This window comes from Scyliorhinus torazame, chromosome 14, assembly GCF_047496885.1.
Source record: "Scyliorhinus torazame isolate Kashiwa2021f chromosome 14, sScyTor2.1, whole genome shotgun sequence".
Classification (NCBI taxonomy): domain Eukaryota; kingdom Metazoa; phylum Chordata; class Chondrichthyes; order Carcharhiniformes; family Scyliorhinidae; genus Scyliorhinus; species Scyliorhinus torazame.
The window spans coordinates 48,575,471-48,590,834 of NC_092720.1; the positions used below are offsets into that span (position 1 = coordinate 48,575,471).

Below are 15,364 nucleotides of genomic sequence, written 5' to 3' on the forward strand. Positions count from 1 at the left end.
TGTTTGACATATGAGTTATCAGTTAGATGTTAAACATTGACAATTGGATAGCACTGAAAATACCTGTTGTTTCACTTGTTGATGTTGAAGGTGAAGTGTATAAACCTGTGGTTACCATTGTAGATGGTTCAGTTGATGTTGAAGTCAAGGGTGATGTTCCTGTTAATCATAATAGAGTGTCAGTGAAGTTGAACAATACTCCAAATAATTACAGCAAAATGCGCATAGGTTGTGCAAGTTAAGTTCAATAACATGAATACAAATCATAGGCGATTCTAACATTTATTAGTGCTGTGATACTTATTCGGAGACTACCCTGGACCTCCAAGTTAAGGAGTACATATTGTCTTCTTAAATACGTTGTTAGAAAATGTTTCACTGTTAATATAGAGTTTTTGACTACATGTAGTCCAAACTTTTCTGTTCAGTTCAAATTTTTGAGTTTACAATATATCAGTCAATATCATTGGTTGCATATGCAAAACTGAATCACCAACATTTGTACTTTATCCTTTCAGTAATATGGATTGCTACATTACAATAGATCATACCTGTGGAAGTGAACACAGTTGTGACTGTTTCTGTTGAAGATCTTCCATTTGTGGTTCCAGAAGATGTCGTGTATTCTAATCACAAAAAAGTTAATTAACAGCAAAAAACAGAAACATGATTATTTTTGGCGCGATTCAGCTATCACCTTGCATCCGGCACGGATTCCGGTGTGCTGGGTGAATCCCAGGAGATCACCAAATCGCGCTGGGCAAGTTCCAGAAATGCACATTTAATTGAGCTATTTAAATGAGTCATTCAAATACACAGACACCATACTCATCCAGCGCCTAGGAACAAAAGAATTTGTGTGCGAACTCACAGTGCGCAGTTTAGATCTGGTCAACACAAACGTGGGCCATGCATAACGGCACCTTGGGTACATCTCAGAAGGAATTAGAGACCCTGAGTGTTCAGGGACACAGGGTGGTATCCTGGAACCTGGGCACATTGGCATTGCCAGCATAGTATCCTGGCAAGTGCAACCTGGGTGACTGGTTTAGGCACTATGACACTGCCAGGGTGCCTGGATGGCACTGCAGGGTGCCATGCTGGAAGTGCCAGGGATCCTGGATGCCAGGTTGTATCTGTCAGGGGCCGGGCCCGGAGGGGATTTGCCAATTGGTCAACGTGGGTGAGGGGGAGATCCCAACGTGCTAGAGACGTTTGGAGGGTGAAGAAGAGGTGCAGAAACGTTGGAGGATGAAAAAAGTGGTGGGGGGAAGTGATAGGGTCTGCTGTGCACATTGACCAAAATCGGCGATCTGTTCACCAGTAGGAAATCTCTCTGAGTGTGGCCGTGGTAAGGAAAAACTCCCAGAGGCCTAAGCAAACAGCAACATTCCATTGATAGCATCCACCGAGAAACAACCTACCCAATGCACCCAAAATTTGATTTAAACATTTGTCCCCTGAATCGTTGTCCGTAAAGAATATACAGCAACGTCATCGAGTTGAATTCAAGCAGTTTAATGACAGTATTGCTCATTCAAAATGATTATGCAATGGCATGATCAGCGGAAATGAATGAGATTTTTGTATGATGAAATTAAAGGAGCATCAATTATAATGGATACATGAATCAAGCTTGTAATGGTTATGCGACTAGACAGATTCATTATTAGGAAAGATAGGAATGTCACTGCGTGAGTATGTTTATTTATTGATTTTATTTTGACATCAGTTCTTGAATGAAGAAGTAATTTGAGGCGTTGTGACAAGAAGTACAAACGTCCCTGTGTTTGATTCACTTCAGTTCATTTGTGAGATAGCAAAATGAGTTTTAAAAATTTGAAATGTGTCCATGAATTCAAACTTGTTGATGGTTTTGGAGATGTCCTGTGTTTTGCTGGCTGAACTGATATTGAAGCAACGGAAATGTAAGGCTATTCGCATGCAGGAAATCATGAAAATACGAAGGCCTTTACAATTCCACAAATATTGATTGTGATATTCAAGGTGAGACTGGTTCGCTGCTTGTTTAACATATGAGTTATCAGTTAGAGGTTAAACATTGACAATTGGATAGCACTGAAAATACCTGTTGTTTCACTTGTTGATGTTGAAGCTGAAGTGTCTAAAACTGTGGTTACCATTGTAGATGGTTCAGTTGATGTTGAAGTCAAGGGTGATGTTCCTGTTAATCATAATAGAGTGTCAGTGAAGTTGAACAATACTCCAAATAATTACAGCAAAATGCGCATAGGTTGTGCAAGTTAAGTTCAATAACATGAATACAAATCATGGGCGATTCTAACATTTATTAGTGCTGTGATACTTATTCGGAGACTACCCTGGACCTCCAAGTTAAGGAGTACATATTGTCTTCTTAAATACGTTGTTATAAAATGTTTCACTGTTAATATAGAGATTTTGACTACATGTAGTCCAAACTTTTCTGTTCAGTTTAAATTTTTGAGTTTACAATATATCAGTCAATATCATTGGTTGCATATGGAAAACTGAATCACCAACATTTGTACTTTATCCTTTCAGTAATATGGATTGCTACATTACAATAGATCATACCTGGAGAAGTGAACACAGTTGTGACTGTTTCTGTTGAAGTTCTTCCATTTGTGGTTCCAGAAGATGTCGTATATTCTAATCATAGAAAAGTTAATTAACAGCGAAAAACAGAAACATGATTATTTTTGGCGCGATTCAGCTATCACCTTGCATCCGGCACGGATTCCGGTGTGTTGGGTGAATCCCAGGAGATCACCAAATCGCGCTGGGCAAGTTCCAGTAATGCACATTTAATTGAGCTATTTAAATGAGTCATTCAAATACACAGACACCATACTCACACAGCGCCTAGGAACAAAAGAATTTGTGTGAGAACTCACCAGTGCGCCATTTCGATCTGGTCAACACAAACGTGGGCCATGCAAAACGGCTCCTTGGGTACATCTCAGAAGGAATTAGAGACCCTGAGTGTTCAGGGACACAGGGTGGTATCCTGGAACCTGGGCACATTGACATTGCCAGCATAGAATCCTGGCAGGTGCAACCTGGGTGACTGGTTTAGGCACTATGACACTGCCAGGGTGCCTGGATGGCACTGCAGGGTGCCATGCTGGAAGCGCCATGGTTCCTGGATGCCAAGTTGTATCTGTCAGGGGCCGGGCCCGGAGGGGCTTTGCCAATTGGTCAGGGTGGGTGAGGGGGAGATCCCAACGTGCTAGAGATGTTTGGAGGGTGAAGAGGAGGTGTAGAAACGTTGGAGGCTGATAAAAGTGGTGGGGGGAAGTGATAGGGGCTGCTGTGCACATTGACCAAAATCGGCGATCTGTTCACCAGTAGGAAATCTCTCTGAGTGTGGCCGTGGTAAGGAAAAACTCCCAGAGGCCAAAGCAAACAGCAACATTCCATTGATAGCATCCACCGAGAAACAACCTACCCAATGCACCCAAAATTTGATTTAAACATTTGTCCCCTGAATCGTTGTCCGTAAAGAATATACAGCAACGTCATCGAGTTGAATTCAAGCAGTTCAATGACAGTGTTGCTCATTAAAAATGATTATGCAATGGCATGATCAGCGGAAATGAATGAGATTTTTGTGTGATGAAATTAAAGGAGCATCAATTATAATGGATACATGAATCAAGCTTGTAATGGTTATGCGACTAGACAGATTCATTATTAGGAAAGATAGGAATGTCACTGCGTGAGTATGTTTATTTATTGATTTTATTTTGACATCAGTTCTTGAATGAAGAAGTAATTTGAGGCGTTGTGACAAGAAGTACAAACGTCCCTGTGTTTGATTCACTTCAGTTCATTTGTGAGATAGCAAAATGAGTTTTAAAAATTTGAAATGTGTCCATGAATTCAAACTTGTTGATGGTTTTGGAGATGTCCTGTGTTTTGCTGGCTGAACTGATAGTGAAGCAACGGAAATGTAAGGCTATTCGCATGCAGGAAATCATGAAAATACGAAGGCCTTTACAATTCCACAAATATTGATTGTGATATTCAAGGTGAGACTGGTTCGCTGCTTGTTTAACATATGAGTTATCAGTTAGAGGTTAAACATTGACAATTGGATAGCACTGAAAATACCTGTTGTTTCACTTGTTGATGTTGAAGCTGAAGTGCCTAAAACTGTGGTTACCATTGTAGATGGTTCAGTTGATGTTGAAGTCAAGGGTGATGTTCCTGTTAATCATAATAGAGTGTCAGTGAAGTTGAACAATACTCCAAATAATTACAGCAAAATGCGCATAGGTTGTGCAAGTTAAGTTCAATGACATGAATACAAATCATGGGCGATTCTAACATTTATTAGTGCTGTGATACTTATTCGGAGACTACCCTGGACCTCCAAGTTAAGGAGTACATATTGTCTTCTTAAATACGTTGTTATAAAATGTTTCACTGTTAATATAGAGTTTTTGACTACATGTAGTCCAAACTTTTCTGTTCAGTTTAAATTTTTGAGTTTACAATATATCAGTCAATATCATTGGTTGCATATGGAAAACTGAATCACCAACATTTGTACTTTATCCTTTCAGTAATATGGATTGCTACATTACAATAGATCATACCTGGAGAAGTGAACACAGTTGTGACAGTTTCTGTTGAAGTTCTTCCATTTGTGGTTCCAGAAGATGTCGTATATTCTAATCATAGAAAAGTTAATTAACAGCGAAAAACAGAAACATGATTATTTTTGGCGCGATTCAGCTATCACCTTGCATCCGGCACGGATTCCGGTGTGTTGGGTGAATCCCAGGAGATCACCAAATCGCGCTGGGCAAGTTCCAGAAATGCACATTTAATTGAGCTATTTAAATGAGTCATTCAAATACACAGACACCATACTCATCCAGCGCCTAGGAACAAAAGAATTTGTGTGCGAACTCACCAGTGCGCAGTTTAGATCTGGTCAACACAAACGTGGGCCATGCAGAACGGCACCTTGGGTACATCTCAGAAGGAATTAGAGACCCTGAGTGTTCAGGGACACAGGGTGGTATCCTGGAACCTGGGCACATTGGCATTGCCAGCATAGTATCCTGGCAAGTGCAACCTGGGTGACTGGTTTAGGCACTATGACACTGCCAGGGTGCCTGGATGGCACTGCAGGGTGCCATGCTGGAAGTGCCAGGGATCCTGGATGCCAGGTTGTATCTGTCAGGGGCCGGGCCCGGAGGGGATTTGCCAATTGGTCAACGTGGGTGAGGGGGAGATCCCAACGTGCTAGAGACGTTTGGAGGGTGAAGAAGAGGTGCAGAAACGTTGGAGGATGAAAAAAGTGGTGGGGGGAAGTGATAGGGTCTGCTGTGCACATTGACCAAAATCGGCGATCTGTTCACCAGTAGGAAATCTCTCTGAGTGTGGCCGTGGTAAGGAAAAACTCCCAGAGGCCTAAGCAAACAGCAACATTCCATTGATAGCATCCACCGAGAAACAACCTACCCAATGCACCCAAAATTTGATTTAAACATTTGTCCCCTGAATCGTTGTCCGTAAAGAATATACAGCAACGTCATCGAGTTGAATTCAAGCAGTTTAATGACAGTATTGCTCATTAAAAATGATTATGCAATGGCATGATCAGCGGAAATGAATGAGATTTTTGTATGATGAAATTAAAGGAGCATCAATTATAATGGATACATGAATCAAGCTTGTAATGGTTATGCGACTAGACAGATTCATTATTAGGAAAGATAGGAATGTCACTGCGTGAGTATGTTTATTTATTGATTTTATTTTGACATCAGTTCTTGAATGAAGAAGTAATTTGAGGCGTTGTGACAAGAAGTACAAACGTCCCTGTGTTTGATTCACTTCAGTTCATTTGTGAGATAGCAAAATGAGTTTTAAAAATTTGAAATGTGTCCATGAATTCAAACTTGTTGATGGTTTTGGAGATGTCCTGTGTTTTGCTGGCTGAACTGATATTGAAGCAACGGAAATGTAAGGCTATTCGCATGCAGGAAATCATGAAAATACGAAGGCCTTTACAATTCCACAAATATTGATTGTGATATTCAAGGTGAGACTGGTTCGCTGCTTGTTTAACATATGAGTTATCAGTTAGAGGTTAAACATTGACAATTGGATAGCACTGAAAATACCTGTTGTTTCACTTGTTGATGTTGAAGGTGAAGTGTATAAACCTGTGGTTACCATTGTAGATGGTTCAGTTGATGTTGAAGTCAAGGGTGATGTTCCTGTTAATCATAATAGAGTGTCAGTGAAGTTGAACAATACTCCAAATAATTACAGCAAAATGCGCATAGGTTGTGCAAGTTAAGTTCAATAACATGAATACAAATCATAGGCGATTCTAACATTTATTAGTGCTGTGATACTTATTCGGAGACTACCCTGGACCTCCAAGTTAAGGAGTACATATTGTCTTCTTAAATACGTTGTTAGAAAATGTTTCACTGTTAATATAGAGTTTTTGACTACATGTAGTCCAAACTTTTCTGTTCAGTTCAAATTTTTGAGTTTACAATATATCAGTCAATATCATTGGTTGCATATGCAAAACTGAATCACCAACATTTGTACTTTATCCTTTCAGTAATATGGATTGCTACATTACAATAGATCATACCTGTGGAAGTGAACACAGTTGTGACTGTTTCTGTTGAAGATCTTCCATTTGTGGTTCCAGAAGATGTCGTGTATTCTAATCACAAAAAAGTTAATTAACAGCAAAAAACAGAAACATGATTATTTTTGGCGCGATTCAGCTATCACCTTGCATCCGGCACGGATTCCGGTGTGCTGGGTGAATCCCAGGAGATCACCAAATCGCGCTGGGCAAGTTCCAGAAATGCACATTTAATTGAGCTATTTAAATGAGTCATTCAAATACACAGACACCATACTCATCCAGCGCCTAGGAACAAAAGAATTTGTGTGCGAACTCACCAGTGCGCAGTTTAGATCTGGTCAACACAAACGTGGGCCATGCATAACGGCACCTTGGGTACATCTCAGAAGGAATTAGAGACCCTGAGTGTTCAGGGACACAGGGTGGTATCCTGGAACCTGGGCACATTGGCATTGCCAGCATAGTATCCTGGCAAGTGCAACCTGGGTGACTGGTTTAGGCACTATGACACTGCCAGGGTGCCTGGATGGCACTGCAGGGTGCCATGCTGGAAGTGCCAGGGATCCTGGATGCCAGGTTGTATCTGTCAGGGGCCGGGCCCGGAGGGGATTTGCCAATTGGTCAACGTGGGTGAGGGGGAGATCCCAACGTGCTAGAGACGTTTGGAGGGTGAAGAAGAGGTGCAGAAACGTTGGAGGATGAAAAAAGTGGTGGGGGGAAGTGATAGGGTCTGCTGTGCACATTGACCAAAATCGGCGATCTGTTCACCAGTAGGAAATCTCTCTGAGTGTGGCCGTGGTAAGGAAAAACTCCCAGAGGCCTAAGCAAACAGCAACATTCCATTGATAGCATCCACCGAGAAACAACCTACCCAATGCACCCAAAATTTGATTTAAACATTTGTCCCCTGAATCGTTGTCCGTAAAGAATATACAGCAACGTCATCGAGTTGAATTCAAGCAGTTTAATGACAGTATTGCTCATTAAAAATGATTATGCAATGGCATGATCAGCGGAAATGAATGAGATTTTTGTATGATGAAATTAAAGGAGCATCAATTATAATGGATACATGAATCAAGCTTGTAATGGTTATGCGACTAGACAGATTCATTATTAGGAAAGATAGGAATGTCACTGCGTGAGTATGTTTATTTATTGATTTTATTTTGACATCAGTTCTTGAATGAAGAAGTAATTTGAGGCGTTGTGACAAGAAGTACAAACGTCCCTGTGTTTGATTCACTTCAGTTCATTTGTGAGATAGCAAAATGAGTTTTAAAAATTTGAAATGTGTCCATGAATTCAAACTTGTTGATGGTTTTGGAGATGTCCTGTGTTTTGCTGGCTGAACTGATATTGAAGCAACGGAAATGTAAGGCTATTCGCATGCAGGAAATCATGAAAATACGAAGGCCTTTACAATTCCACAAATATTGATTGTGATATTCAAGGTGAGACTGGTTCGCTGCTTGTTTAACATATGAGTTATCAGTTAGAGGTTAAACATTGACAATTGGATAGCACTGAAAATACCTGTTGTTTCACTTGTTGATGTTGAAGCTGAAGTGTCTAAAACTGTGGTTACCATTGTAGATGGTTCAGTTGATGTTGAAGTCAAGGGTGATGTTCCTGTTAATCATAATAGAGTGTCAGTGAAGTTGAACAATACTCCAAATAATTACAGCAAAATGCGCATAGGTTGTGCAAGTTAAGTTCAATAACATGAATACAAATCATGGGCGATTCTAACATTTATTAGTGCTGTGATACTTATTCGGAGACTACCCTGGACCTCCAAGTTAAGGAGTACATATTGTCTTCTTAAATACGTTGTTATAAAATGTTTCACTGTTAATATAGAGATTTTGACTACATGTAGTCCAAACTTTTCTGTTCAGTTTAAATTTTTGAGTTTACAATATATCAGTCAATATCATTGGTTGCATATGGAAAACTGAATCACCAACATTTGTACTTTATCCTTTCAGTAATATGGATTGCTACATTACAATAGATCATACCTGGAGAAGTGAACACAGTTGTGACTGTTTCTGTTGAAGTTCTTCCATTTGTGGTTCCAGAAGATGTCGTATATTCTAATCATAGAAAAGTTAATTAACAGCGAAAAACAGAAACATGATTATTTTTGGCGCGATTCAGCTATCACCTTGCATCCGGCACGGATTCCGGTGTGTTGGGTGAATCCCAGGAGATCACCAAATCGCGCTGGGCAAGTTCCAGTAATGCACATTTAATTGAGCTATTTAAATGAGTCATTCAAATACACAGACACCATACTCACACAGCGCCTAGGAACAAAAGAATTTGTGTGAGAACTCACCAGTGCGCCATTTCGATCTGGTCAACACAAACGTGGGCCATGCAAAACGGCTCCTTGGGTACATCTCAGAAGGAATTAGAGACCCTGAGTGTTCAGGGACACAGGGTGGTATCCTGGAACCTGGGCACATTGACATTGCCAGCATAGAATCCTGGCAGGTGCAACCTGGGTGACTGGTTTAGGCACTATGACACTGCCAGGGTGCCTGGATGGCACTGCAGGGTGCCATGCTGGAAGCGCCATGGTTCCTGGATGCCAAGTTGTATCTGTCAGGGGCCGGGCCCGGAGGGGCTTTGCCAATTGGTCAGGGTGGGTGAGGGGGAGATCCCAACGTGCTAGAGATGTTTGGAGGGTGAAGAGGAGGTGTAGAAACGTTGGAGGCTGATAAAAGTGGTGGGGGGAAGTGATAGGGGCTGCTGTGCACATTGACCAAAATCGGCGATCTGTTCACCAGTAGGAAATCTCTCTGAGTGTGGCCGTGGTAAGGAAAAACTCCCAGAGGCCAAAGCAAACAGCAACATTCCATTGATAGCATCCACCGAGAAACAACCTACCCAATGCACCCAAAATTTGATTTAAACATTTGTCCCCTGAATCGTTGTCCGTAAAGAATATACAGCAACGTCATCGAGTTGAATTCAAGCAGTTCAATGACAGTGTTGCTCATTAAAAATGATTATGCAATGGCATGATCAGCGGAAATGAATGAGATTTTTGTGTGATGAAATTAAAGGAGCATCAATTATAATGGATACATGAATCAAGCTTGTAATGGTTATGCGACTAGACAGATTCATTATTAGGAAAGATAGGAATGTCACTGCGTGAGTATGTTTATTTATTGATTTTATTTTGACATCAGTTCTTGAATGAAGAAGTAATTTGAGGCGTTGTGACAAGAAGTACAAACGTCCCTGTGTTTGATTCACTTCAGTTCATTTGTGAGATAGCAAAATGAGTTTTAAAAATTTGAAATGTGTCCATGAATTCAAACTTGTTGATGGTTTTGGAGATGTCCTGTGTTTTGCTGGCTGAACTGATAGTGAAGCAACGGAAATGTAAGGCTATTCGCATGCAGGAAATCATGAAAATACGAAGGCCTTTACAATTCCACAAATATTGATTGTGATATTCAAGGTGAGACTGGTTCGCTGCTTGTTTAACATATGAGTTATCAATTAGAGGTTAAACATTGACAATTGGATAGCACTGAAAATACCTGTTGTTTCACTTGTTGATGTTGAAGCTGAAGTGCCTAAAACTGTGGTTACCATTGTAGATGGTTCAGTTGATGTTGAAGTCAAGGGTGATGTTCCTGTTAATCATAATAGAGTGTCAGTGAAGTTGAACAATACTCCAAATAATTACAGCAAAATGCGCATAGGTTGTGCAAGTTAAGTTCAATAACATGAATACAAATCATGGGCGATTCTAACATTTATTAGTGCTGTGATACTTATTCGGAGACTACCCTGGACCTCCAAGTTAAGGAGTACATATTGTCTTCTTAAATACGTTGTTATAAAATGTTTCACTGTTAATATAGAGTTTTTGACTACATGTAGTCCAAACTTTTCTGTTCAGTTTAAATTTTTGAGTTTACAATATATCAGTCAATATCATTGGTTGCATATGGAAAACTGAATCACCAACATTTGTACTTTATCCTTTCAGTAATATGGATTGCTACATTACAATAGATCATACCTGGAGAAGTGAACACAGTTGTGACAGTTTCTGTTGAAGTTCTTCCATTTGTGGTTCCAGAAGATGTCGTATATTCTAATCATAGAAAAGTTAATTAACAGCGAAAAACAGAAACATGATTATTTTTGGCGCGATTCAGCTATCACCTTGCATCCGGCACGGATTCCGGTGTGTTGGGTGAATCCCAGGAGATCACCAAATCGCGCTGGGCAAGTTCCAGAAATTCACATTTAATTGAGCTATTTAAATGAGTCATTCAAATACATAGACACCATACTCACACAGCGCCTAGGAACAAAAGAATTTGTGTGAGAACTCACCAGTGCGCCATTTAGATCTGGTCAACACAAACGTGGGCCATGCAAAACGGCACCTTGGGTACATCTCAGAAGGAATTAGAGACCCTGAGTGTTCAGGGACACAGGGTGGTATCCTGGAACTTGGGCACATTGACATTGCCAGCATAGAATCCTGGCAGGTGCAACCTGGGTGACTGGTTTAGGCACTATGACACTGCCAGGGTGCCTGGATGGCACTGCATGGTGCCATGCTGGAAGTGCCAGCGATCCTGGATGCCAAGTTGTATCTGTCAGGGGCCAGGCCCGGAGGGGCTTTGCCAATTGGTCAGGGTGGGTGAGGGGGAGATCCCAACGTGCTAGAGACGTTTGGAGGGTGAAGAGGAGGTGTAGAAACGTTGGAGGCTGATAAAAGTGGTGGGGGGAAGTGATAGGAGCTGCTGTGCACATTGACCAAAATCGGCGATCTGTTCACCAGTAGGAAATCTCTCTGAGTGTGGCCGTGGTAAGGAAAAACTCCCAGAGGCCTAAGCAAACAGCAACATTCCATTGATAGCATCCACCGAGAAACAACCTACCCAATGCACCCAAAATTTGATTTAAACATTTGTCCCCTGAATCGTTGTCCGTAAAGAATATACAGCAACGTCATCGAGTTGAATTCAAGCAGTTTAATGACAGTATTGCTCATTAAAAATGATTATGCAATGGCATGATCAGCGGAAATGAATGAGATTTTTGTATGATGAAATTAAAGGAGCATCAATTATAATGGATACATGAATCAAGCTTGTAATGGTTATGCGACTAGACAGATTCATTATTAGGAAAGATAGGAATGTCACTGCGTGAGTATGTTTATTTATTGATTTTATTTTGACATCAGTTCTTGAATGAAGAAGTAATTTGAGGCGTTGTGACAAGAAGTACAAACGTCCCTGTGTTTGATTCACTTCAGTTCATTTGTGAGATAGCAAAATGAGTTTTAAAAATTTGAAATGTGTCCATGAATTCAAACTTGTTGATGGTTTTGGAGATGTCCTGTGTTTTGCTGGCTGAACTGATATTGAAGCAACGGAAATGTAAGGCTATTCGCATGCAGGAAATCATGAAAATACGAAGGCCTTTACAATTCCACAAATATTGATTGTGATATTCAAGGTGAGACTGGTTCGCTGCTTGTTTAACATATGAGTTATCAGTTAGAGGTTAAACATTGACAATTGGATAGCACTGAAAATACCTGTTGTTTCACTTGTTGATGTTGAAGCTGAAGTGTCTAAAACTGTGGTTACCATTGTAGATGGTTCAGTTGATGTTGAAGTCAAGGGTGATGTTCCTGTTAATCATAATAGAGTGTCAGTGAAGTTGAACAATACTCCAAATAATTACAGCAAAATGCGCATAGGTTGTGCAAGTTAAGTTCAATAACATGAATACAAATCATGGGCGATTCTAACATTTATTAGTGCTGTGATACTTATTCGGAGACTACCCTGGACCTCCAAGTTAAGGAGTACATATTGTCTTCTTAAATACGTTGTTATAAAATGTTTCACTGTTAATATAGAGATTTTGACTACATGTAGTCCAAACTTTTCTGTTCAGTTTAAATTTTTGAGTTTACAATATATCAGTCAATATCATTGGTTGCATATGGAAAACTGAATCACCAACATTTGTACTTTATCCTTTCAGTAATATGGATTGCTACATTACAATAGATCATACCTGGAGAAGTGAACACAGTTGTGACTGTTTCTGTTGAAGTTCTTCCATTTGTGGTTCCAGAAGATGTCGTATATTCTAATCATAGAAAAGTTAATTAACAGCGAAAAACAGAAACATGATTATTTTTGGCGCGATTCAGCTATCACCTTGCATCCGGCACGGATTCCGGTGTGTTGGGTGAATCCCAGGAGATCACCAAATCGCGCTGGGCAAGTTCCAGAAATGCACATTTAATTGAGCTATTTAAATGAGTCATTCAAATACACAGACACCATACTCACACAGCGCCTAGGAACAAAAGAATTTGTGTGAGAACTCACCAGTGCGCCATTTCGATCTGGTCAACACAAACGTGGGCCATGCAAAACGGCACCTTGGGTACATCTCAGAAGGAATTAGAGACCCTGAGTGTTCAGGGACACAGGGTGGTATCCTGGAACCTGGGCACATTGACATTGCCAGCATAGAATCCTGGCAGGTGCAACCTGGGTGACTGGTTTAGGCACTATGACACTGCCAGGGTGCCTGGATGGCACTGCAGGGTGCCATGCTGGAAGTGCCATGGTTCCTGGATGCCAAGTTGTATCTGTCAGGGGCCGGGCCCGGAGGGGCTTTGCCAATTGGTCAGGGTGGGTGAGGGGGAGATCCCAACGTGCTAGAGATGTTTGGAGTGTGAAGAGGAGGTGTAGAAACGTTGGAGGCTGATAAAAGTGGTGGGGGGAAGTGATAGGGGCTGCTGTGCACATTGACCAAAATCGGCGATCTGTTCACCAGTAGGAAATCTCTCTGAGTGTGGCCGTGGTAAGGAAAAACTCCCAGAGGCCAAAGCAAACAGCAACATTCCATTGATAGCATCCACCGAGAAACAACCTACCCAATGCACCCAAAATTTGATTTAAACATTTGTCCCCTGAATCGTTGTCCGTAAAGAATATACAGCAACGTCATCGAGTTGAATTCAAGCAGTTTAATGACAGTATTGCTCATTAAAAATGATTATGCAATGGCATGATCAGCGGAAATGAATGAGATTTTTGTATGATGAAATTAAAGGAGCATCAATTATAATGGATACATGAATCAAGCTTGTAATGGTTATGCGACTAGACAGATTCATTATTAGGAAAGATAGGAATGTCACTGCGTGAGTATGTTTATTTATTGATTTTATTTTGACATTAGTTCTTGAATGAAGAAGTAATTTGAGGCGTTGTGACAAGAAGTACAAACGTCCCTGTGTTTGATTCACTTCAGTTCATTTGTGAGATAGCAAAATGTGTTTTAAAAATTTGAAATGTGTCCATGAATTCAAACTTGTTGATGGTTTTGGAGATGTCCTGTGTTTTGCTGGCTGAACTGATATTGAAGCAACGGAAATGTAATGCTATTCGCATGCAGGAAATCATGAAAATACGAAGGCCTTTACAATTCCACAAATATTGATTGTGATATTCAAGGTGAGACTGGTTCGCTGCTTGTTTAACATATGAGTTATCAGTTAGAGGTTAAACATTGACAATTGGATAGCACTGAAAATACCTGTTGTTTCACTTGTTGATGTTGAAGCTGAAGTGTCTAAAACTGTGGTTACCATTGTAGATGGTTCAGTTGATGTTGAAGTCAAGGGTGATGTTCCTGTTAATCATAATAGAGTGTCAGTGAAGTTGAACAATACTCCAAATAATTACAGCAAAATGCGCATAGGTTGTGCAAGATCAGTTCAATAACATGAATACAAATCATGGGAGATTCTAACATTTGAAATTGCTGTGATACTTATTCGGAAACTATCCTGGACCTCCAAGTTAAGGAGTACATTTTGTATTCTTAAATATGTTGTTCCAACATGTTTCACTGTTAACATAGAGTTTTTGACTGCCTGTAGTCCAAACTTGTCTGCTCAGTTTAAATTTTTGAGTTTACAATATATCAGTCAATATCATTGGTTGCATATGGAAAACGGAATTACCAACATTTGTACTTTATCCTGTCACTATTGCTAAATTACAATTGAACATACCTGGGGAAGTGAACACAGTTGTGACTGCTTCTGTTGAAGTGCTTTCTTTTGAGGTTCCAGAAGATGTAGTGTATTCTAATCATAGAAAAATTAATAAATGCGAAAAACAGAAACATGATTATTTGTGGGCGCCATTTAGCTATCACCTTGCACCCGGCACGGATCCGGGTATGCTGGGTGAATCACAAGAGATCACCAAATCGCGCTGGCAAAGATCCAGAAATTCACATTTAATTGAGCCATTTAAATGAGTCATTCAAATACACGGATGCCAGACTCACCCGGCACCCAGGAACAAAAGCGTGTCTGTGAGACCTCACCAGTGCGCCGTTTAGATCTGGTCGACACAAACAAGGGCCACGCATAAAGGCACCTTAGGTACATCACACAAGGCGTTAGAGACCCTGAGTGTTCAGGGTCACAGGGTGGTATCCTGGAACGTGGGCACCTTGGCATTGCCAGCCTAGTATCCTGGCAAATGCAACCTGGGTAACTGGATTAGGCACTATGACACTGTCAGGGTGCCTGGATGGCACTGCAGGGTGCAATTCTGGAATTGCCAGAGCTCCTGGATGCCAGGTTGTATCTGTCAGGGGTCGGGCCTGGAGGGGCTTTGCCAATTGGTGAGGGGG

General features: G+C 40.8%; 1 protein-coding gene across 1 annotated transcript; it reads right to left on the reverse strand.

The window, feature by feature from the left end:
* Nucleotides 1–489: 489 nt before the first annotated feature.
* On the reverse strand, nt 490–14,344 carry LOC140389025 (uncharacterized). Its single transcript, XM_072473191.1, has 14 exons — nt 14,252–14,344; nt 12,713–12,787; nt 12,225–12,320; nt 10,686–10,760; nt 10,198–10,293; nt 8,659–8,733; nt 8,171–8,266; nt 6,632–6,706; nt 6,144–6,239; nt 4,605–4,679; nt 4,117–4,212; nt 2,578–2,652; nt 2,090–2,185; nt 490–626 (listed from the first exon to the last, which is right to left on the reverse strand). The coding sequence occupies exons 1-14, from the start codon at nt 14,304–14,306 to the stop codon at nt 490–492; spliced, it is 1,218 nt and encodes a 405-aa protein (XP_072329292.1). The 5' UTR covers nt 14,307–14,344.
* Nucleotides 14,345–15,364: the final 1,020 nt, after the last annotated feature.

Bases quoted from the DNA above. Each gene is read 5' to 3' on its own strand.
- LOC140389025 (XM_072473191.1), bottom strand. From the start codon at position 14,306: ATGGTAACCACAGTTTTAGACACTTCAGCTTCAACATCAACAAGTGAA. The intron at 8,734-10,197 runs GTATTTTCAGTG...TTCTATGATTAG, and splicing joins ATCAACAAGTGAAACAACAG to AATATACGACATCTTCTGGA. The intron at 6,707-8,170 runs GTATTTTCAGTG...TTTTGTGATTAG, and splicing joins ATCAACAAGTGAAACAACAG to AATACACGACATCTTCTGGA.